The sequence below is a fragment of the Chlorocebus sabaeus genome, chromosome 1 (genome assembly GCF_047675955.1).
Source record: "Chlorocebus sabaeus isolate Y175 chromosome 1, mChlSab1.0.hap1, whole genome shotgun sequence".
In the NCBI taxonomy this organism is placed as follows: Eukaryota; Metazoa; Chordata; class Mammalia; order Primates; family Cercopithecidae; genus Chlorocebus; species Chlorocebus sabaeus.
The window spans coordinates 58561239-58585940 of record NC_132904.1 but is presented as its reverse complement, the minus strand read 5'-3'; the positions used below and the strand labels follow the sequence as shown (position 1 = coordinate 58585940).

General features: G+C 51.7%; 1 protein-coding gene across 7 annotated transcripts; it reads right to left on the bottom strand.

The window, feature by feature from the left end:
- Positions 1-106: 106 nt before the first annotated feature.
- On the bottom strand, positions 107-24183 carry APBB1 (amyloid beta precursor protein binding family B member 1). 7 transcript variants are annotated; one of them, XM_073018857.1, is made up of 14 exons: positions 24056-24183; positions 15341-16075; positions 8652-8842; positions 8496-8552; positions 8327-8412; positions 8153-8216; positions 7559-7708; positions 7067-7194; positions 6562-6676; positions 6333-6417; positions 5976-6059; positions 1074-1189; positions 763-939; positions 107-681 (listed from the first exon to the last, which is right to left on the bottom strand). In XM_073018857.1, the coding sequence occupies exons 2-14, from the start codon at positions 16059-16061 to the stop codon at positions 514-516; spliced, it is 2142 nt and encodes a 713-aa protein (XP_072874958.1). In that variant the 5' UTR covers positions 16062-16075; positions 24056-24183; the 3' UTR covers positions 107-513. The 7 variants fall into 7 exon arrangements, with proteins under 7 accessions (XP_072874958.1, XP_008006966.2, XP_072874957.1 ...); XM_008008775.3 differs by having other exon boundaries at positions 8652-8827; positions 24056-24182; XM_073018856.1 differs by lacking the exon at positions 24056-24183 and adding an exon at positions 23930-24025.
- Positions 24184-24702: the final 519 nt, after the last annotated feature.

Sequence of the window (24702 nt, the reverse complement as noted above, 5' to 3'; positions counted from 1 at the left end):
ATTTCTTCCTTCAAGCAGGCAGGGCAAGGAGATCTTTGGGGCGAGATCATAACTGAGGCACAGGGTAATGGGGTTGATGGTGTGGTACGGGCATAGAAGGCACACAGCAGTGCAGACAGACTTTATTAGTGATATCAATACAGTAGAGGTGCCCATGGAGCAAAGGGAAGGGACCCATGCCTGGACCAGTCCCTTCCTCCTGCCCCTGCTGGGTCCCAGGAGTATGAGGCCTGGCCTGGGCCAGTTCCTCCTGTTCCACCTGAAACACATGGGGATGGAGAGCCAGGGCTGGCCTTGCTTCCTGCTCCTCTTGTTACCACACCAGTGTTATGACTTCCTTGAAGGGATTAGATCTCTCCCTCCCCAACTCCTAGGCAGGGAACCCTAGCTACTGGGGAGGGGCATATTTGGGAGGCCTGAGGCCTAGGAATAGCCTCTAGACCCCTACCTGACCCACACCCTTTAGTTCCCTGGGGCCCGACACAAGCAGGTGGAGGGAAGGCAGAGGCTTCTTCATGGGGTATGGGTCCCCAGCCGTTTGGGCTTCAGGGAGCCCCACAGCGACTGAACACCCCTGCGGACAGTCCACCCTACACGCCGTGCCACGGACTCAGCAGGGGGTGCTGGGAGGCAGGAAGTGGAGGCCTGGGAACGGGCATCCAGACACTTCTGGTAGCGAAGCTGCGGAGGCAAGCGGGGCAGTCACTCTCCAGCCTGCCTCACATGGGGCCACGCCACCACCACACCACCCTACCGGCTTACCATGCACGCAGCCTGCACAGCCTCTGAGAGGCTGGCAGCATTGGGCTCGCACCAAAACATGTGGCAGCAGAAGGAGGCCGGGCCGGCAGCCATGATGAATGCAAATGTGTGGACGTCTCTGCCCACGGCCAGGAAGGAGAGGAAACGCACCCGACACTCTCCCAGCACTGCCTCTGTCTGCATGGAGGGAACTCAGTTAAAAAGGAACACCACCCCACACTGTGTTCCACATCCATCTTAGCAGCTCTTCCCTTCACCCCGTCTCCCCTCCACGGCAAGGCAAAGCCACGACTTCTACCCCAGCTCTTTACCTGCTGGTGCAAGATGGTGAGAGTAGCAGGAGCCACACTGACATGACTTGGGGTCCACTGCTCACGGCTGCTGGAGGACAGGACTGACTCGAGGGCCCCATTAATCACATCTACCCCTAGAACATATGGACACAAGACACCACTGACGGTAGAGAGAGGATACCCCAGCTCTACCCTAGAACTCTAGCTCCACCCAGTCAAACCCAGGGCCTTTGCCCCATCCCCACTTTGCCAGCCTACATCTTGGACAATGCTGTCCAAGTATCCCTTCCCTGGGGCCCCTGGCCTCAGTAACTGGACATTTTCCTACTTTTTAAAATCTTGAATCCTAGGCTGGTTATTTTCACTGGCTCTGCCTATTCCTCCACACTTGTGAACTGACCGACCTCCCAGAGTTCTGACTTCCCCAAATTGTGCTCTCTCAGCGCTCATCACACTCAGACACCACATTGCTTCACACCACAATAACTCCCAAGTCAGCCCCTACAGGCCAGTCCTCTCCCAAGACCCCATTATTTTTTAAGATAATCTATTTGAGGAGTGATTACTCTGTATCACACTGTGCTAAGTCATCACAGTGTATTACCTCATTTGTGCCCGCACAACAACTTCACAACAGATTTCCATTTTACAAATAAGGAAACGGTAGAGATAGGCAACATGCCTTAGGTCACATCAAGGAATGGAGACCTGAGCTCAGGCAGTCTGATTCCAGAGCCTGGGTTCTTAGCCATGCCTTTCTCCTACCTCTTCTCTATATTACTAGTTTTCAGAACTACAAGGGCTTTCAAGATCTTAGGTTCTACTCAAGAATGTCTATAATGCGCTCAAGGGCCAAGGAACCCAAGGTTCCTGACTTTTAGATCAATCAGGTTTCCCTTATAATGCATGTTCTCCTCCACCTCAAACTGCTGTTAAACATTTCCCCTCATGGATCCCACTTTTGCTTGCACTCAGCAAAGCACCAAGGCAGGAGCACATGGTGTGGTGAAGGCATCAGTTCTAGTCCCCACACTTATAAGCTGCCCATGTGATCTACTGTCTCTGCACAAAGCCAGTGCAAAAGGCATATGCCTCTGTGGTCCACTCCCAGGCCCTCTGCCCCTTTTAGTGCCTCTCAGCTCCCACTAGGAGCAGACCATGTGGACTCCTTGTGGGCAGAGGACAAATGTCTTCCTTGAATGTCTTCTCCCATCTTGGCCTTGCTCATCTTACTTCTGGCTGGAGCAAGGCCAAACTGCTCCCAAAAGCATGCGAGTCTTCCAAAAACTGGCCTCCCCAGAGCTGTCAAGCCTCATATTTTACTGCTCCCTGAGTTTCAGATGATTTGTGTAGCATTATTATTAACAACCAATCTTGGCAAATGGCCTCCAAGGCAGATGGGGAATACAAAACAAGAGACAAGAATGTCCTTGAGGGACACAGACTGCAACTGAGGGAAAAGCCTCTGTCTTGAGTACCCTTTCCCCGCTGGACTGAGAAACTCCAGACTGTCATCCTTCAGGGCTCCGACTAGGTGTTCTCTAGGAAGCCATCCCTGCTGCAGGGCAGGGAGAAGACAACTCTGAGACAACTCTTACCACAACATCTTGTAACTGCTGGCAAACTTTTTTCCACACTGGCTTTGGCCATCTCAAGAACAGAAATGGAATTTAATTAATCCCTCTGTCCCCAATTCTAACACAGCGCTTATCTGCTGAAGAAATTCCAGATGCATGAGCAAGTCACTCTCAAGGCAACATGAGCAAATGCACCCAAACTGGTAAAACCAAGTGTCACACAAGTGGATGGGCCAGGTCATATTGCAGAGCGCTTCAAAAGCCAGGCAGAGGGGTGTGATGTTTATGACATTTAGGCCAGGGCAACTGGAAATCTCAAAGTTCAGTTGTGTGAAAGGGACATCAAAGTCAAACTGCTGAGTAAATGGGGCTGTGGGAAGTGGAGCCCGGCCTCAGAGTCTTAGGAGGTTTGGCAGGGAAGCAGTGAAAGCAGTGGAGCAAGGTATGGAAAAAGGCGGTCAGATTTGATAGCAACTCAGGACTGAAACCTACACCGTGACCTTGACCTCCAGCCCCACATGCAATCCCCCTTATCTGCTGTGCTTTTCTTTTTTCTTTTCTTTTTTTTTGTATCAGTTGTTGCCTTCTAATATACTCCATGGTTTACTCATTTTATTGTCTGTCTCTCCTTGCTAGAATGTAAGCTAAATAAAAGCAGGGATCTTTGTCACTTTTGTTCATCAATATATGGCAAGAAGCCAGAATAGTGCCTGACACACATCAGGCACTCATTACCACTTGTTGAATGAATGAATGATTAATGAATGAATACTGCAGCTTCTGGAGGGGCTAATGTTAAAAAAGGAGGTTACAAAGGAGCATAAGATAAAGCAGGAAGTAAGTTTAGAGGCCACTTGTCCAAAAGTGTGGAGCTGATGGAGCAGTCAAGGGTCACAGGCAGTTGATCTGGCATAGGGAGGACCTGAGTCAAGTGGTAGATGCAAAGAATCACATATGGAAATGGGGGTAACAACCGGCAGAGTCAACAAGGGTTTAGAAGTTGAGGATGAGAAGGAGGAAAGCAAAGGCATAAGGGTCAGCATGCTTTTCTCAACTCTAGCTCCAAGTCTTTGGCAGTGCCGCTGAATCCAAATGAAATATCCACTCCACTCTGCAAATCCGAGACTTCTTTCAAAACCTCAGTTCAATCCCCACCTTTTCTAAGAAGGGTCCCCTCTTTCAATGTAAGATTTTGGACATGAAAGTCAGCACGGTATGAGGGAAAGTGCAGAGAATTAAAGATGACCGGGGTTTGACTCCTAGGTCTAGCTTTCCTGGCCATGTAATCTGAAGCTAGTCTCATTTATTCATTAATTCATTTTTTTAATTCATTCATCAAAAATCTGTTGAGTTCCTCCTATGTGTCTTTTGACATGATACGCCACCACTTCTTCAAGTAGCCTCTTTTCTTCTTCCTGCCTCTGTCCTGTTGTCACTATCATTGGCAGTTTCATCCTCCACCCATCCACTGAATGTTGGAGGGCCTCAAGGCTATGACTAGCCTCATTTCCCTTCTCACTTCAGGATGCCGACTTTCCAGGGTCAAGCTACTCTACATCCATGGCTTTGATTACCTCTACAACCCAATAATGCCAAAACTTCTATCTCCAGCCCAGACCTCTCCTCCCAGCTCCAGATCTGTGAATCTAGCTGCCAACCTGACTTTGCCTCTCAGTTTCCCCAAAGGCACCTCAAACTCAGCATGTCCAAACGTTAGCTTACAATCTCCACACTCAAATTGGCCTCTTCTAACATCTGCCACCTTGAAAGAAAGAATCCACTATCCAGAAGGTCCAACAGCCAGGAACCTAGCAGTCACCCTTAATGCCCCTGTCCCTCACCCACACTGAAGCAATCACCGAGGCCTGTTGACTATACCTGTCTAAACAGCTCTGGAATCCACGCACTCCTCCTCAGCTCCATTGTTGTCCAAGAAACTCTCATTACTGGCCAGGACTACTGCAAGGGCCTCCTAACTGAGCTGCTCACATCCACCTCCACCCGCCTAACAGTCCCCTCCATGAAATAGCCAAAGTGAGCTTTCAAAATTCAAATCTGATTAAGGCAAGTGCACTCTTGGAGACTTCAATAACTCCTTGCTGCTCTTAGGATGAAGAAAAAATCATTAACATAATCCCTGAGATCCCTGACCTGGCAGCCTGGCCACTGCCCGGCTCTCAGCCTCATCTTGCATTGGCTTTCTTTCAGTACCTTGGAAGTGCCAAAGTGCCACCCACTGTAGATCCTGATCTTCCCCCATCCTACCCCCACCTCCATTCCACTTGACTGCATTCACTTCTATTCATTTTTTGGATTTCAGTTCAAATGTCACTTTCACAGGGAAGTCTTTTATGACCCCAGACTAGATGAAATTCCTCTGTTCTATCTTGCTGCTTTCTCTCAATGAATAACTCACAATCTGTGTGATTATTTTATTAATTCCTGGGTTTTTTCTACCACAACCTTCTATAACCTCTATGAAAATGGGACTGTGGCCACTGTTCTCCCAGCGCCTAGTCCAGAGCCTGCCACATGGTAAGCTTCAAAGGTATTTGTTAAGTGAATGAACAAATAAATAGCAGATACTATGACAGCACTGAAATATAAGAGTTAACCAGATCAGGCCAGGCACAGTGGCTCAAGCCTGTAATCCCAGCACTCTCAGAAGCCGAGGTGGGCGGATCACTTGAGGTCAGGAGTTCAAGACCAGCCCTGGCCAACACAGTGAAACCCTATCTCCACTAAACATACAAAAATTAACCAGGCCTGGTGGCGGGAGCCTGTAATTCCAGCTACTCAGGAGGCTGAGGCAGGAGAATTGCTTGAACCCGGGAGGCGGAGGTTGCAGTGAGCTGAGATCATGCCACTGCACTCCAGCCTGGGGGACAGAGCAAGACTTGTCTTTAAAAAAAAAAAAAATTATTTTCAACAATAACGTATGTGACAATTATGCTCACTGTTTCCTTCTCCTGATACTCCCAGCCCACAGCTCGTGCTGTAACACTTAACCCAGCTACAGGCTGCTGTCTGGTGTTTCCAGTCATCTAATAGCTGCCTCCCAATCCCACCAAAGCTTTTCCATGGGATGAAGGAGTGGGGTCTCCCTCTGTGCCTGGTTCAGCACCACTCACGTGGCTGATGCTCAGCGAAGGCATGCTGACTGCTGCTATAAGCAGGACAGTGAATATAGCTAGGACAGAAGTACAGGGAGGTGGGATGCATTTTAAAGGGTAGGGAGACATGAAGCATGAGGAAGGTCTGGTAGAAGTATTGGAAGGCAGAGGGTAGGGGCAGAGCTTTAGGATCAAGGTAGCAGCCCCTGGGTACAGAAGGACACACATACCAACAGGTTTAGCAACAGGTACATTCCCCAGGTAATAGACTTGGAACTTCTGGACCAACTCATTCTTAGGCGCTGGGAATTCCACTATGGGAAAGAACAGAAGGTTGATCATGGTAGCAGACCTTGCTCACCCCCAGTCCCCACCAGCAGGGCATAAGCTAGACACTTGCCCAGCCGAGGTCCTACTTCCATCTCGTCCCTTGCCTCCCTTTAACCGGAGTCCCTCCACTTATTGGAGTATTCAGTCTTCATGTGTTCATTTTTCTATCAGCGCTGTCCAGGAGCTCATGCCTTTCCTTGAGTCGCCCACCTTTGCCAACAAATCTGAGCTAGACCTGGAGGGGTTTTGACACTGACCTTGGAAAGGGACATCCACAAGTTTAGAGTGGTCCAGGGAGAGTCCATTTACCAAGCATCGGGCATTACGCCGTTCGGCCATGATCTGAGGAAGGAAGGGAGGCGAGGAGCCAGGGAGAATCTATTAGAGCCTCGTTGCCCTGGGGCCCCCCCACCCTACTCAGTAACCCCACCCACACCCTTGTAGAGTGAAGGTGGCAGCTAGTCCAGGGAGTGGAGGGGGCCGTGCCTTAGAGCAGATCTCATGCAGGCTGGTGGCGATGTTCTTGGCAGGTGCTTCACAGCGAAACACGTGGCACTTGAGCATCTGGGTCAGCTTATCACGAGCTACGTAGGCAAAGTCCCTGTTGGGGGAGGGGCACCTCAGTGTCTCCCAGTACCAACCAGTGCCAAGCCTGGTCCCCACCCCACCCACATCCTCCCCGCCTGTCACAGCTCCTCCAGGGCTTCTGCCCACAGCTGGTCCCCCACAGGTGCTGTCTTCTGGAGGGAGGGTAGAGAGGCAAGCATGCTGAGGTGGAAGGTAATGGTGGAGCATAGCGGGTTGGAAGGGGCAGGGCAGAAGAGGGGAGCTTGGGTGCTTCCAGGCATCTGGTCCAGGTGCAGGAGGGGGAAAATAGGCATAGTACCTCTCTCTGGGTCCAGCAGCACAAGAGAGGCAAAGAACAGAGTTAGAGAGGAGGACTCTGATGCTGGATGAACTCCCACCCTGGAATCCCAGGCCCTGTTCCCACCTTCCACTGTCCCGCCCAACGCCCCACACACGGATGCTGATGATGGGTTGGGCGTGCAGCAGTGCCTGGCTCTGTGGCTCCACTAGCTTTAGCGTCTCGTCCTCCAGCTGTAGTAGCAGATCCTTTCCCTGCAGGCCCAGAAGCAGGCACTCAGTGGGACTCCAGCCGGGATGGTAGCTGATCTCTGACTCCTGCAGCTCAGGGGATGTTAGCCACAGCTCTGGGGCCCCTGCTTTGGTGTCAGACCACCCGCCCTGCAGGCCTCACTGTAGTGGAGGTCACGTGGCATCTCTCACATCGACTCCACTGTTGTTAGGCTACCATCTCGCAAGGTCCTAGCCTGGGGTCACTCATCCATCCCACAGGGCTGCCACTTACGGAGGGCCAATATGCCCCTTTCCCAGCCTGCTTGTGGGCAGGTCAGACCTCCCATCTCTCATAATTCCCTTCACACTCTCTCATAGTACCACCCCTGCTGGCTCAGGTCCTTACTTCCCCCCAGCCCCCAGACATGGGGTCATGCAGGTTGTTTTTGTGGTAAGAGAGCTGACGGATGCAATTGTTGACTGCCACACTGCTGCGTCCAGGGGCCAGCTCCTCCTCGGTCATCTCTACCCAGCCTAGGGAGCGCACGGCGAAACACTGCCAGACACAGAAGAGGGGCAGGAGGCAGAGGATCGGAGTCAAAACTGGAGAGCCCTCAGCACAGGACACAGCAGAGTTCCTGAATACAGAGTATGGCAGGAGGCAGGGTGTTCTGAACTAAGACGGAGAAGCTCCCCAAACAGGATGTGGTTAGGGAGAGGGGGATGTGGTGAGGGTGAGGGAGATGTCATATGAGACCCTGGCTAGTACAAAAAAGCACCTGAACCAAGACTACGAGGGCCCCCAACCTGTCTGTTGGGCTGGTTGATTTAAAAATTGGAAGTGCCTCCAGCTCACTCACAGGGCTCTTTGCTGAGACTGGAAGAACTCCTAACTCAGGACCTGGGGGACTGCACTGAGACCCCTCAGAGCACAATATTAGGGGCTGTCCTACACACAAGAGGGCCCTGGTCTCAGAATGGGTGTCAGTCTTGAACAAACCTTGATCCCTGGGTTGGTATTCCGTGGGGGTAGCTTCTCCTCCTCTTGGGGCAATGGCTCTGGGCTGGAGGCAGATGGTAATACTTGGCACAGGGCCCCCATAAATGGAGCTGTCCCAAGGCCCCTTCCAGACAGATCCATCCCACTGCCAGCCCACTGCATCTGGCAGCTCACCTGAGGCTCTGAGCTGGGAAGGTCAATGTCCCCTCCTCAGGTTCCTTCAGTCCCAGCTCCATTGGGGCCTCATCACTGGGTTCATCCTTGGGAAGGGGATTGAGGAATCAGGATCAAAGTGATGCACCTCCTCCAGCTATCCCATAGTAAAGCAGGTCCCCCTACTCACCTTCCAAAACTCTCCATCCTCAAAGCCTTCTCCGTGAGCAAAACCTGTCCAGGTGAGCTAGGAGGAGGGAAGGGAGTAGTGAGCGAGTGTCCTATCCTACTCCAGCAGCACATACTCCCTCCCCTGGCCCAAAACCAACAAGCCTGTGAGCCTCACCTGGGACTCCTCTTGGGGGCTGCTCCCTTGTGAGGGGGAGGCCCGGCCGGGGGGTTCCCACTGGGTGGTCCCTGTTGGGATGTGCCAGTAATAGGTCCCTGAGGTGTCCTGGACCCTCATCCATCCAGCCGGCAGGTCGGAATCCGTCTCGAAGGCGTTAGGGTTCCAGAAGGAATCTGCCAGGTGGGAGGCTTGGTGAGGGTCAGCCTTCCTAAAGAGCAGACAGTTGGTGCCTATGCCCGGTCCCCTCTGAGACCCCATGGTTGAGAAGGGGTGGAGGAAAAGCTATACCACAACACAATTCCTGCTTCTGCCTAGAGCCTGTAGTCTGGAGTCACCACATGTGGGGTCACCAGTAGGGGACATGGCTCAGGTCTCCTCCTGGGCCCTGTTGGTGGCTAATGTGGCCACACTGTGGAAAGGAGGAAGGCAGGGAAGGAGGAGGGAACGGAGCAAGGAAGGTTGGGTGACCCCAATTAACCTCCTTTCATACATATCTCTATCTCAGTGAACACAAAGGGGAACACTTTTTAGCTCCTGCACACATACATGTACACACAGACACACAACACAAACAAGCCCTACCACACACCTGTGCAGCCACAAACACCAGGGTATGCAACACAGAAAATGCCAGCACAGATGGCAGGTATCACACACAGGTGCACATGTACGTGCATGGGCAAACATACACACCAATCTTAGCCATACACTTATGCAGACACCACAGAGGCATGCACATGCAGCTAAACATATGAGCCCCTGCCACACAGGTGTGCAGATACCACACCACAGTGGCACCTAACACATGTGTGGGTACCATACATACAGGTGGACCCACACTCAGACACACAGCATACATCAAACCCTGCCAAATGTGTGCAGACACCACAGACGTTCACTTCCTGACCCTTGCTGCACACAGTTGCAAGCAAACATGTCATGCACATACACACATACCTCACATCTGTGTCATACACCCTTGTCTGCCGACAGAGCCACACCACTCCATCCCTGTAACCCGCTCATGCGTCCTCTAACTCTTCTTTCCCTGTCAGCCCCACCCCACATGATGCCCAACCTCGTGCTGCCCCTCACCTGGGCTGCTGTCCTGCAGGATGATGGCCAGGAAAAAGTCCTGGGAGAACGTGGCGCTCATTCCCGGCCCCTCCTGCCTCCACCCTCCCTCCTCAAAGCCCCTCCAGCCCAGCCAGCTGGGGCTCACAGCCTGGCGCTGGGCTGCAGAGAAAAACTCATCCCGCCCCCTTCTCACCAGGGCAGAGCGTCTGCCAGGCAAGATCCTCCCCCGCTTGAAGCTTGCTAGGGAGGGGCCAGGACCACCATGCTAGGGAATCTCCTTGAGGGGGTGGGGAAGGGAGGAGAAAGGGAGGTTCATGAGACCCCAGCCCCTCTGCTCACACCTCTTCTTCCTCACCCTGGCTCCTCTCCCCCAATCCTGAACCTCCATCCCACCCTCCAGTGGTTATCTCAGTGCCTAAGCCAAGCCCAGTCTTAGGGATACCAGGAGACTCAGCCCCTCAGGAATACCCCAGCTGCCTGGGGCCCTGCAGAGCCTATAGCTCTCAGCATAAATAGGGTGTGGTTTCAAGGCCTTCGGGGATCCTGCCCCTGTCCAGAACCTGCACAGCAGTTTGAACCCAAGGGTGGGCTTTGAGCTCCTGAACCCCAGCAAGCTTGAGGCTGGGCTTGGGGCTTCCCAGCACCACCCCCCACGCCTCACCTGCCAGGGCCCAGCTAGGCTGCAGCGTCTCCTCGGCAACCGCAGCACCAGGACCGGCTGGGAGCGCCCAGACTGCTGACGTGCTTCCCGTTACCAGGGAAACCAGGAATCCTGACTGGTCCAAGAGGCAGCACTAAGGGACAGGCAGTCCCAAGACCCCGGCTGCTGGGCAACCAGACACAGCAGGGCTGGAAGTGGGCGTGGTTACTCCAAGGTGGCTGCACACCTGATGAGTTATTCAGGCAGGGTGCTTCACCATCCTCAGCTTCCAAATGACGTGGGCCCACAGACACCCAAAGAGGAGTGGCTCCTGCCCATCCACCTTCTAGGCAGCCATCACCACCTCTCCCCGCCACCACTTCTCCCTAACTCACACCCTATGGAATAAGGTTTTCAATAGGCACCTGAAACTTAACTGAGGCTCAGGGAATACCTGCTGTTCCCCCAGAGACCCTCCATTGCCTCGGGACTCTCCTGCTAAAACCTTCCAGAAACACCACACCTAAGGCCTCCATGCCCTCCTCCACAGCCACAGTCTGCTTCAGGAGGGCTGGATACTTCTGGAATCTGGGGACCAGTTCACCATCTCCTGACTGAGTGACACACACCAATCCATCTGCCATCCCTGACAGCCTGCACCTTCCTGCTTCAAAGAGCTTCATCCTTCCGATCTGTCCTGGAAGGGCAGCTTCTCCCCGCTTGGCCATCTGGGAGGCCCTTCTGGAGCTTGGCACATCTCCCTCCAAGCACAGCCCACCCAGGCCTTTGCTTTCACATACATGCATTTATTCCAGAACGTACACCTTCACTCCTGCATCGATTCATGCAGACACTTACACATAAAATATATTAAATGTTCACACATCATTCCTTCCTTCATTCATTCATTCATCCACAAATGCCTTTAGTGGCAAAGCCAGGTGTACTCACTTGCTCAGGAATCAGTGATTGACTTAATGCTCTCCCCTTCTCTCCACCCCACATAACTAACATAGCCCAGGCTACTAGCATTTTTTTACCTGGATCATTGCAAAAACATCATTAACTGGTCTTTCTCTTCCTGTCTGGTCTCCTCCAATCTCAGCTGCACACTACAGCCCAAATGATTCTTCTGAGATGCTAAACTAATCAAGTAATTTTCCAACTTAATCCTCTTAATTGTTTTGCACTGCCCTCAGGATAAAGTCCAAATTCCTCCCCAGGTTTTATGTGTTGTCATGAACCCCTGTCTGCTTCTCAGCCTTACCTCTGGCCACTCCCCTTCTCTCTCTTGGCTTGGGACACGCCCCTTGTCCTCTCCCAGCCCACCTCCCTTTCTCTCAATTTTCACCTGGCTATCACCTACCTCTCCTTCAGACATCAGTATACAGGTCCCTTCTAAAACTGACCCATTGCCCTCTCCCCCACCACTCTCACAGGCAGGGTCGGGGCCCCTCCTGGACTTCCCCAGCCCCAGAGAGCTCATCGCACTGATCATAACCTCCTGTTTCTTTCTTTGTCTCCTCACCAGGCTGTGAAGGCCAGGAGGGCAAAAACATCTTTGCCTCACAGTATACATTTCCAGCATTTAGGACAAGGCCTGGAGCAGAGTATGAATTCAACACAGGTAGTAAAGTTTATTCATTTATCATTCATTTAATTCATGAATTCATGCATTTATGCATTCAATCCATAGCTCTATGAATATCCTACAATAGGAAGGAGAAAATAATTTTTGCTCAATTCTAGCCTCATTTCTGCAGAAGCACAAACCTTCTCTGCAGCCCTCTTGGTCACAGCAACACAGTCATAAAAGAGTAATCAGTGACTTGGCCCCTTTCCTGGGCTGGCCCCCACCTCTATCCTCAATTCACAAAGTCTCCACCAGTGCAAGATACTTGAGAATCCTCTCGCCCCTCCAACATCCTTGCTGAGGTCACTGCCCAGCAAACCCATCCCAGCTCTTCAGCAATACTATCCTCCTATTCCTAGAAGCTTCATAGGTTATTCATAGTTGCAGCCATCACAGTGACCATCCCAGGGGCAACTGAGCAACTAGGCCTCTATCTGGTCACTGACTCATACCTCCTAGTCTTGCAAACTTGCAACCTACAACCTGCAGACTGATGCAAGCCTCAGACAGATTGTGTGTGGCCTGCACCGTGCTTTTTAAAAAATAGAATTTGTCGTTAACATTTAGAAATTGGGCTATTTTACACCAATATCTAGTTTTCAGTTTCCCTTTAACTGGCTGCATTGAGACTACATTTTTCCTCACCCCAATACCACACGTAATCAGCTGGAGTGCAGGAGGGGCTGTTCCTTTTAAAAGGAGTTGAGGCAATGACTGCCAAAGGCCACTAACATCACGAAAAGAGAGGCAATCAGACTTTGCCTTTGGTAGAAGTATTTAAAATACCACCTATGAAATATTCTTGCAAAAGCAAAACACAAAAATGCTCAAATCTGAACCTGATCAAGGCTCTAGAACTACCAATTTACAGGAAATCCAGGGGAAGAGGAGCATGGTAAATACCACGACAGGAGAGAGTCTGAAAAATCCAGACCATAGAAAACCCAGGACAAACAACATGATTCTTCAGTTAAAAAACAAAAGCAAAACTGCAAGCAAAAAACAAATAGACAGGGGGAACTTGATCAAACGAAACTTTAAGAGATAGATCAGGCCAGACATGGTGGCTCACGCCTGTAAGCCTCGTGCTTTGGGAAGCCAAGGTAGGAGGATTGTTTGAGAACAGGAGCTCACAACCAGCCTGGGCAACATAGTGAGACACTGTCTCTACTTTTTTTTTTTTTTTTTTTTTTTTTGAGATGGAGTCTCACTCTTATTGCCCAGGCTGGAGTGTAATGGCTCAATCTCGGCTCACCACGACCTCCGCCTCCCATGTTCAAGTGACTCTCCTGCTTCGGCCTCCCGAGTAGCTGGGATTACAGGTGCCTGCCACCATGCCCAGCTAATTTTGTATTTTTAGTAGAGATGGGGTTTCACCATGTTGGCCAGGCTGGTACTCCTGGGCTCAAGCAATCCGCCCACCTGAGCCTTCCAAAGTGCTGGGATTACAGGTGTGAGCCACTGTGCCCAGCCTCAATCCAGCCTTTTTAAAAACATAAATATCAACTGGATATTTAATGATACTAAGAGATTATTAAATTTTTGTAGGTACATTGATATTATGGTGGGTTTTTCTTAAGAGTTTTATCTTTCAGGCCGGGCGCGGTGGCTCACGCCTGTAATCCCAGCACTTTGGGAGGCCGAGGCGGGCGGATCACAAGGTCAGGAGATCGAGACCATGGTGAAACCCCGTCTCTACTAAAAAATAGAAAAAAATTAGCCAGGCGCAGTGGCGGGCGCCTGTAGTCCCAGCTACTTGGGAGGCTGAGGCAGGAGAATGGCGTGAGCCCGGAAGGCGGAGCTTGCAGTGAGCCGAGATTGCGCCACTGCACTCCAGCCTGGGCGACAGAGCGAGACTCCGTCTCAAAAAAAAAAAAAAAAAAAAAAAAAAGAGTTTTATCTTTCAGAAATGCAAAAGTAAACTTTGTTGTTGTTGTTGTTGTTGAAAAAGGGTCTCTGCCATCCAGGCTGGAGTGCAGTGGCACAACCATGGCTCACTGTAGCCTCGACTTTCTCGGGCTCGGGTGATCCTCTCAGGTCAGTCACCTGAGGACCTGAGACCACAGCCGCTGATGCCACCACTCCCAGCTAACTTCTTTGTATTTTTTATAGAGGCGGGGTTTTGCCATGTTGCCCAGGCTGGTCCTGAACTCTTGGGCTTAAGCAATCTGACCATTTTAGCCTTCCAATATGCTGGGTTACAGGTGTGAGCCACTGCACCCAGCTGTAAACATTTATAAATAAAAGTATTTGCTTCAGAATAACCTACGCTGGGCCTAGGAATGGAAGACAGCATGTAGGTAGCAAGATGAGTTATGTATTGATAATTGGTAAAACTGGGTCATGGGTAAATCAGGCTCATTATTCTTTTCTCTCTACTTTTGTATATGTTTGAAAATGTCCAGAATGAGTTTTTCGAACGGGGATGGTGTGCAGCCCCTAGGCTCATTTGAACTGCATGTTCTCTACAAAGATTGCACAGTTTGGGGTACGGGTATGGTGTCCGCTGCCTGGTGAGGATGGGGATCTTTCCTAATCTTTCTTAGACCCCCATCTACAGAACTCCAGGGTTGTGACTATAGCCCATTATCTCCATCCTTTGTTCCTCAGCTTTTCCTGTATTCTCTACATGACATTAGAAAATGTGGAGACTCAGCTGATTTAAATGGGACATATTTAATTATTAAGCCCTGGAATCCTAGTATCTATTCTCCTCCCCCTACCCAAAGGGTTTTCTTTTCTAACTTTTAGTCAATATCCTACTCCTGACAGCAGCTCCCCACAGACGTGACCTGTTAAAACGGGGCAGACTGTCCCAAGTGCACCTAAGTGCACTGTGCACTGTGCTGTGGTGGCAGTGTAACACAGGGCCAAGAGCTCAGACCTGGACTCAGACCTGGTTTAGATCTCAGCTCTATTGTAATCTCAGCCTGTCTGTGGTCTTGAGAAAGCTACTAAATCTCTCTGGGTCTCTTTTTTGTTATCTGTAATATGGGGATAATCATAGTATTTACCTCACAGCTTTACTGTGAGGATAAAGCCTGAAAATGCTGAGTAGAGGGCCAGTTACCTAGTCAGTGCCCAGTAAACAAACTAGTCCACTTATCAACCATGGTGGCATGCATAATGAACAGATCCATCCATCCAGGCATGCATGATGGTCAGATCTACCAGAATGTCCAAGCACTCTCTGAACAAGAAAGCCTGGACATGGCCTGCTGTGGCCTCAGGACATGGGCTTTCAGCTCACATCAGGCTGGCACTGGCCTCTATATGAGAGGCCTAACCTCTGCCCTCACACCCTCCCACATGCCCATGTCAAGCTCCACAAGGTACCTGTGTCCTCTGGGGAGCCATAGGAGGGGCTGCCCTGGGATAAGGTAGCCCAGCTTGAGTCCTCGTCACTGGCTGCACTGTTCCGCATGCCAAACAGCAGGCTGGCACTCTTGCTGTGTTCCCGGGGGCCATCTGTAAGGGCTTGGGGCCTGGGAGGGGCCTCCACACTCTCCAGGGGCTCAGGCAGCCCTGGGGGAGAAGATAAGTCCTCCTCCTCCTCTTCATCATCATCCTCCTCCTCCTCCTCCTCAGCCTCCCCTGCCGCCTTCTCCTCTCCCTCATCTGGCCCCTGCTCTTGAGTGCTGATGATCAGGCCAGGTCCTCGTAGGCCTCGGTTGGCCGCGTTGTGGGCTGAGAGCTCCAGCTCAGAGTACAGGTGTATCAGGCCTTTGGGGCCCAAGGGTGCCATCTCAGGCTCCTGGCTGGCCTCCTCCGCCAAGGTCAAGGTCACATTGCGATTCTGGTCACGGTGGGCCGTGGCGGCCCGCCGGAGTTGGTTCTGGCCCTCTTTTAGCCACTTGGCATTGGCAGGGCCTGGTTCAGGCCCACCACCCTCCCCCATGGCGCTACGCAGGTCCTTGGGTCCCACAGCTGTGGCCTGCAGCTTGGCGTTGAGTAGCTGGTTATGGGCAGCGTGCAGAGGCAGGGGTAGGCTCAGTGTGGGGCCTCCGTGGCTGTTGGCATTAATGGCCGACTGGCTCAGTGATGATGGAACAGACATGGCCTTGGCAGCTCCTGTGGGGTGGGGAAGGGAGATGCTGTTGAGCCTCTAGTCCAGAACAGCAGCATCACTGCTTCTGCCCCAGGGCTATGCCCTGTGCCTCCTCATCTCCCTGCACTAAGCAGGCTAGCACCCATGGCTCTCTATCCTATGAGAATGACTGGGCTCATCTTCTGTCCCAGCACTATCGTCCCCATCACAGGCCAGGCCCAGGTCTGAGGCTCACCCCATCCCTATATCCCCTGCCCTGAGCTTTCTGGGATGGCACAGCTGGTGCCTGCTCCGCCCTCGATCCCACCAGCAGGGCCTCCACACAATGGCTCTCTGTGTCTCCCCACCCCCCAGCTCATCCACCCGGGGCTTACTGTGCCAGGAACACCACTAGAGTGGGACTGGCTCGTGTGTTTTGGACACTGATCATTGACTGCCCCTCTCCTGCTGCACTTCCATCCCAAGCCCCACCACTGTAAGCTCCTCCGGCTGTGTTCCTATTCCCATAAGTCACTCAGCTCAACCAGCCCCCAAGCCCACCCCATACTAGGGACTGTGAGGACAGGAGGAAATAAGCTGCAGAACCAGCCCTACAGGGCATGGCACAGGAAGGCAGGTCACAGAGGGAGGGTGCTCGGCTGCAATTCACGGCTCCGCTGGCCAGATGAAGCTACATCTTGGTGACAATTTCCATGAAGTAGCTCCCCTTGGGCACCGGTCCCTCTACCAGCCCTTATAATGCCCTGTCCTGGATCGCTATGGGAGCCTTTCCCCTGGGCCCTTCAGCCTTTCAGATCTTTGCTTTTTGGGGTTTTTGTTTGTTTTTGTTTTTGAGATGGAGTCTTGCTTTTGTCAACCAGGCTGGAGTGCAATGGCAGGATCTCAGCTCACTGCAACCTCTGCCTCCCGGGTTCACGTGATTCTCCTGCCTCAGCCTCCTGAGTAGCTGTGATTACAGGTGCCGACCACCACGCCCAGCTAATTTTTGTATTTTCAGTAGAGATGGGGTTTCACCATGTTGGTCAGGCTGATCTCAAACTCTGACCTCGTGATCTGCCCACCTCGGCCTCCCAAAGTGCTGGGATTACAGGCGTGCGCCACTGCGCCCGGCCCAGCCTTTCAGATCTTTGACCAAATGTCACAGCCTCAGTGAAGCCTTCCCTGAACACCCATTTTAAAACCACAGGCTACCTCAGTCCCTCCTCAGCAATCCCTAACTCTTCCCCAGCGCCTGTCACCATCTGATAAGCCAATTTGTTATTTACTTTGTCTAATGATTGTCTCCTCAAGACTACAATTTATAATCTCCGTGTTGGTGAGGATTTTGCCTTTTTGGTTAAATACAGTATGCCTAGTGCCTAGCGTAGTCTTAGCACAGAGCAGGACCTCCACTAATATTTGTCGAATGAATGTATGAATCAGTCCCCATTTCCTCCAGGCTTCGCTTTGGCCTCTCCTCTGCCAGTGTCAGAAAACACTTTGGTTATGTTACTGAGCCTCATGGTGCCCCACACAAACTCCACCTGCCTTTCAGGGAAGTGGACGTCCTGTTCCACAAGGCCAGCTCCCCTCCCGACACCTCCCTCTGCCTCCTCACAGCCCTTTGTGGCTCAGCTTCTCGCAACCGTTTGAGTCCCAACTATCCTTCCAGCCCGCCGCCCAGGGACCCACCCTTGGCCCCATTCCATCCTCCCCACTCTCCCTGACCTTCCAGCTGCTCTGCTGCTCTCCTTCCCGGACCCCCACAAGAAAGTGCTCTCTCCCTGGAACCTCACCAGCCCCCGATTTCAGTTATTTCTCCCTGACCAACCACTGCCCACTTCTCTCTCATCCTGAGCCCTCCATGCAAGCCGTCCTTCAGACAGCCCCCACCACATTACTCTCTCCTTCCTCGATGGCCTCACTGAGTCTCTCTTCCTACCCGACCCTTCCACCAACACACAATTCTCCCTCACTGACTGTCCCAACAAACACCGCACTGCGCTCTTTCTAATTCCCACTGTACAGACCTTTCTCCTTGATGTCTTATCTGAGAGTTCCCTATCTCCCTGTTCCTCCACTAAGGAGTTCTTTCTTTCCCCGACTCCCCACTACCTCCCTTCCCTCTGTGTCCTCAGCACTGAGCAGAGGTGTTGCAGCTGCCTGAGCAAGGCTTGCCCATCTCTCCAGGCGCAGTGTGCCCAGGCTGGAGTGCAATGGCATGGTCTTGGCTCACTGCAACCTCTGCCTCCTGGGTTCAAGTGATTCTCCTGCCTCAGCCTCCTGGGTAGCTGGGATTACAGGTGCCCACCACCACGCCCAGCTAATTTCTGTATTTTATTTATTTATTTATTTTTTTGGAGAGAGAGGGTTTCACCATGTTGGCCAGGCTGGTCTCGAACTCCTGACCTCAGGTGATCCACCCACCTCAGTCTCCCAAAGTGCTAGGATTACAGGCTTGCGACACTAAGCCCAGCCCCATAGCTCACCTTTCTATGTCTCTAGTTCCTCAGACCCTAGTGTGATGCTGCCCATACATCTGTAAAATGAAAAAGGTTTATGTGCATGTGTCTGCCTCACGTGTAGCTGTTGATCTGCTCAGTGTGACTCCTCCTGGCCAATGAGAAAACTCATGGCCACTGGAATAAATGAAGAAAAAAATAGACAGCTCTGCCTCCTCCCAGAACCACAGTAATCTTCCAAAAATGGAAACCAGATTGTGTCACTCCCTGGTTCAGAAAATTAGAGGGCTCACCACTGCCTTTCGGATAATGTCTGCACTCGTTAGCAGAACACCCAAGAGCCCCCTTGAGCCAACCTCTATAACCTGTCAGACCTCTCCCCACCTCCCACCTCCTTTATACCTTATACTCCAGCCACAAGCAGTGTGGCAGATTCTGGAACATGTCGCACACTCTTAAAGCCCTGGGTCTTTGTTTATACTGCTCCCTCGGCCTGGAATTCTGTCTCCCCTTGTGAGAACCTCTGCTTGTATTTCAAAACTAACCTCAGCAGTCACAGCTCCTAAGCAGTCTTTCCTGTTCTCTCCCCACCATCAAGTGACTATTCTCTCCTTCGTGTCTCACAACATCCAGGACCACATTCGATCAGAATATCTGAGATGGTGTCTTATTCTATTTCACATTCCCATTATCAAAGAGAGTGCGCCGTGTGCCGCCACAGACTGGGCTGTCGCGCAGAAGGACCGAAAGGATGAATGGGACAGACACAGGGGCTGGGAGGATCTAGGAAGCTCAGAACTGGCTGGGAATAAATACCTAGAAAGGCTGTGGGGCCCAGTGGGCTGGTGAGGAGCAAAGGGAGCATTTGGGAGGGTGTCAGATAATGCCAAAGGGTCCCTGAGAGGGAAGTAAGATGGGACAGGAATCCCGGAGAGGTGAGGGCTGAGATCTAGGAAAAGGGAGTGAGGCAGGTAGCTTAAACTAACATCTTGGCTCAGACACTGTTCAAGAGTGGCATCTCCATGGGTTTCAGGAAGTAGAAGACTCCATGACTCTGCCATGCTCGGAGGACCTTAAGGATGGCAAACTCTTCTCTGAAGCAGTGGTGTACAGAGCCAGGTTTCTCAAAGGTCAGGCAGAGACTGACCTCCTTGGCATTAGGAGTTATGATCTGAAAAGGGTGTGTGCGCTGTAAGGCTGAAACAGTGAAGAGCCAAGTTGACTTCAGGGCAGCCCTGCCAATCTGGTCACCAGGCCGGGAAGTATTAGAGGAGGAACGGGGAAACTGTTTAAGTGCTGAAGCTTTAGCATCTAGCCTGAGGTGGTGTGGTCACCAACACCCCACTGCTCGAGGTCAAAAAGATGACCTCAGTCCAATTTTTTTAGAGAAGGAACACAACCTAATCTCTCCCCTCTCATTGGAGTTACCAAAGGATGCAAAGAGCCAAATGGGTTCTGGCTCAAGGCAGGGAGCTGGGCAGGGGCCTCAGGGCAGGAACTGAAAGAAGTAGCCACTAAGCCTGAAGATCCTGGTATCAGACCACAGGGGTTGGGGTTAAGTCTTGCTCCAAGTCAGGAGTTGTTCAATCTGACAGCTTACCATATGCCAGGCACTGTGCTAGACACAGGGGAGAGTGATGAATAAAAAAGAAATGGTTCTTCCTCTGGAGGAGTTCTCAGTTTAGGGGGAAACAGTCATTGAACAACTTGTTACAACGCAGTGTAACGCCAACATCTAGAACAGTGCCTGGCACCCATAGCATTCCCTATTTGTTGACTGAATATCACGGAGGAGGAAGAGGAGGGCATTACAGGAACCTGGGGCTTGCTATAGCCAAGACATCAGCGAAGGCCTGCCTGAGACTAGGACATAACTCTCTGTGGGCCACCCCTCTCAGAGGATGATCTCCCCTCCCAATTCACAAAGGAAAGGGAAGCCATCCAACTGGGGAACATCCTCAAACATAAAAACCTAACCAAACTTCAGCACCTACCCCTTTCTTTCCTTCCCAAAACCAACTGCTTCACCTATCATTTGGATTCTTCCTATGATACCTTTCCAGGAATTTTATACCACTGTTTATCTATTTTCTCCTCTATATAATCAACCTCTCCTTCTCAATAGGATCCACTATCTCCCAACTTGACCTGACGCTCCTCCAGAGCCACTCACTGCTCTTTCCTCCCCCATACAGGCAAACTTCCTGATAGAATTGTCTCTACTCACTGTTGCTACTTCCTCACCTCCCACTCACTCCTCAACCCTTTCCAAACCTGCTTCCAGTCCCAACACGACTCAGAAACAGCTCCTACCAAGGTCAACATGACCCCTGTGTCATTCAATCCAACAGACACAGTCCTCATCTTGGTTGTCCTCCCAGCAGCATCTGACCCCATGAATCTCTCATCCAGCCTCTATCCGTGGCCTCCACACTCTCATCTCCGCACTCCTCATCTCATCTCATCTTTTACACTTCTTGTTACTGTTTGCTGGGTTCCTAGACTCCTCTGCTGGCTCATCTTCCTCTATTGGCCATTACATGCTGGAGTTTCTTATGGCTTATTCTCATGCCCTTTCCTCTTTCTTATCCTATAATCAGTATAAATATTCATTCATGCCCACAGGTTCAGTTATACACTGATGATTTCCCAATTCAAATCTCCATTTCAGACCCCTCACCTGAGCTCCAGACAAGTACATTAAACTTTCTACTCAACATCTCCACTTGGATGTCTCAAGCTAATATACCCACTCGTGTTTCCCACTCCCACACACTAACTGGTCCTCTTTCAGGATCCTGGCTCATGGAATGATACAATCCATCCTATTCTGTGAATCTGAAGTAGGGGTACATCTTGACATGTCCTTCTTCAGCACTTGCTATGTTCAGTCCATCCCTAAGTACTGATGATTGCCTCTCTGAGAAAAATTTCTGAACTGCATCAACTCTCCACATCCACTACAACCAAGGACAAAGACCTTAAGACAAAATTTTTTTTTTTTTTTTTTTGAGGTGGAATCCTGCTGTGTCACCTAGGCTATAGTGCAGTGGCAAGATCTCAGTTCACTGCAAGCTCCGCCTCCCGGGTTCACGCCATTCTCCTGCCTCAGCCTCCTGAGTAGCTGGGACTACAGGCGCCCGCCACCGCGCCCCGCTAATTTTTTGTATTTTTAGTAGAGACGGGGTTTCACCGTGGTCTCGATCTCCTGACCTTGTGATCCGCCCGCCTTGGCCTCCCAAGGTGCTGGGATTACAGGCGTGAGCCACCGCACCCAGCCAAGACAAAATTCTTAAATGGCCTAAATTTCCTGCTCAGTCTGGCGCCTGCCTTCCTCCTCCCTGCCCCTGGCTTTGGTCACTCTGCTCTGCAGCCTCAGTAACCTTCTTCTGATTCCTGAAAGACGTCATGTGTTTTCCTTCTACAAGGTGTTTGCACATGATTTCCATGCTGCCTGGGACCTCTTCTCCTACTCTCTAAGCTGAATCAACTTCTACTCACCCACTATATTTTAGTTCAAACGTCACATTCTCAGAGAAGCTGACCTCGACCCTCTCTCCCTATCCTCGTGACCAGGTTAGCTGCTGCTCTTGTGCGTTCTCAAGGCACCATACTGCTTTTCTTCATGGTATATATTACATTCATAATGTTATTCTTATTTTTCTCCTAGATTGTCAGCTCCAAGGACTCAGTCTCTTTTGCTCACAGTTATATCTTCAGGACGTACGTAACACAGTGCCTGGCATATATTAGGTGCCCAAATCATATGTGTTGCATGAATAAGTGAGTGGAAGCATTTTTTAAAGGATCACTCTGGGTGCTGTGTTGAGAATAGTTAAAGGGAGGTAGGCAAGAGGGTATGCTATTAAAGTAGTCAAGGAAAAAAAAAAAGGTGGTGGCCCATATTAACTTTGGTGGCAGTGGGAAAAGAGTGAAATGAATGGATTTGAGAACTATTCAGGCAGTGGTGACAGAACTTGGTGAAATGAGATGCAGAGGGTGAGAGAGGGGTTAATCTCAAGTCTTGCTCATGACTCCACATTGGCAAATAGCCATTTCTGAGATATGAAGAAAGAACAGATTTGGAAGTAGGGTACAGAGAAAACCAGGGAAGATAATTTAGCTTGGAATCTATAGGTTTGGAATTCCTGTTTGTCTTTCAAGGAGATGTCAAGAGAGCAGCTGAATATATGAGTCTGGATTTCAGGAAAGAAGTCTGGGCTGGATATATAAATTTGAGAATCGTTAGCATATATATGAAATTTGAAGCTTTGGGAGTGAATAAAATATCTGGGGAGAAAGAACAGAGAATGAGAGAAGACAGCTCGGGACAGAGCCAAGAGCCTCACCAGCATCTAAAGAGAGTAGGAGAGGAAGCAAATGAGATTGAGAAGAGCAGACAATGCTGTAGGGCAGAAAGCAGGAAAACGCTTCTATGAGAGTGAGTGACATACCCCACCGAATACTACTCAAAGGTAAATGAGATAACAGTGTCTACTGGAGTTCTCCACAAGGAGGTCTCCGGTGACCTTGTCCTGGACAGTTTCAGTAGGTGTCAGGGACACAGAGTGGAGTGATTTTAAGAATGAATGGGAAGTAAGGAAGACAGCAAGCGTAGACTCTGAAGGGTGGAGAGAGCTGGGACTATAGCTGGAGGGGCTCAGAATGCAAGAGATACACAGGCGGATACAAAACAGGTTAGGAATTGGCAGTGGGAAAACTGCTCCTACTGAGTATTCCTGCCAGTGCTAGGCCTCCTGGCTGAGCTGTGGACACAGCCGCCCCAGGGCACACCCCTCGGTCGCCGAGGGCAACAGAATGCGGCTTGACAGATCCAGGGCCTGGGACCCCTGCTGGAATCGGCGCGGCCTGCCAGCCCACTCCACTCCACGTCCCCTTCCCGGCCCTGGGCCTCCCCTCCCCCAACCCCCACCGCCCCTGGTTTCTCGTCCTCCATACCCGCCCCTAGTCACCCTGAGGAGAAGGAGGTAAAGGGCAGCGGAGGGGGCAGTGTGAGGGCCCGAGTGGACCCTGCGATGGTGGGTATGAGGGGACGCTCAGCAGGCGCGCGGTGAGACGGCAGCCCGGGGATGGGGGATGGGGGATGGGGGATGGGGCCGGCCGGGGGACCCGGGCTGCCGTGGGGTAGGGGCTGCACGGTCCGCCGGCCGCTGGGGATGGGGACGCAGCGACCCGGGCTGGGCCGGGGCAGGGACAGCTCCTACCTGCGCGGCGAGGCCCGGGCCCAGATGACGAAGGTGGCTCAGGCTGCGGGGTTCGGGCTCCGCCGCGGCTTCTCCATCACAACATCCCCCGCCCAGGAACGCGCGGGCCGCGGGGCCGCGCCCCGAGCGGCGGAGGCGCGCGCGGGGGGAGGGGGAGGGGCGCCATCTTGGGGCGGGCGCGGCACTTGCCGCAGCTTCCTGGGGGCCTTACCCTGTAGGAGACCCTAGGACCTCGGCGAGCCCCGCGTTCCAGCCCTTCCAGCAGACATCCCTGCAGCCGATTTCCTGACCCCCGCCTAGCGCGGCGCCATCCTCCATTACGATTCCACAGACTCACCCTGCGCGCCCCGCAGGGCCCTGGCCCCGCACCCCCGCCGGGAGACGCGCAGACTGGGCTGGAGCCCGAATGGCGGTGGCGGTGGCGGTGCGGGGCCGCTGCCGCGCCGGGAGGGATTCCGGGGAGGCAGCCTGCTCCGCTCCTGCTGCACCGCTACCCGACGGCCTGGTGGGGAGGCTCTGAGGACACAGCGTTGCTGATAATAATAGCTCGTATTTATTGACCGCTTACGCCTTGCGGGTCTCGGTGTTAAACCGTTGACGCGCATTAATCTTCACATCAGCCCTGTAAAATCACCAGAATTATTATCCTCATTTTTCAGAGACTGATGCTAAGATTAAGACAGGTAAAGCGACTTGCCCGCAGTCACAATTAGTGATGAATTTGGACTGTAACTCCGATGTTTCTTGACACTGAAATACCTCTGCTGCTGAACGTAAAGCTGATATCAAGGCCTGGAAAATATCAAGAATACATTGCTCCCCCGTAGAAATTCACAAGGAAGGGGATATTGTGAATGAAAAGTGTAAAGATGTAAGGAAAGATGGTGGGGTACTATATTTACTACAGGCCCTCCCTGGATAGTGGGATACATCCCAGTGGTCAGATCAGTGACCCAGAGGCCATCGAGGATAATGAGAGGTTAT

Excerpts from the sequence above, each read along its gene's own strand:
- APBB1 (XM_073018857.1), bottom strand. The coding sequence starts at position 16,061 with ATGTCTGTTCCATCATCACTGAGCCAGTCGGCCATTAATGCCAACAGC. Across the intron at positions 7,195-7,558 it reads TGTCTGGGGGCTGGGGGGAA|GGAAAGGATCTGCTACTACA; the intron begins GTAAGGACCTGA and ends CTGGGCCTGCAG. Across the intron at positions 6,418-6,561 it reads TGCATGAGATCTGCTCTAAG|ATCATGGCCGAACGGCGTAA; the intron begins GCACGGCCCCCT and ends TTCCTTCCTCAG.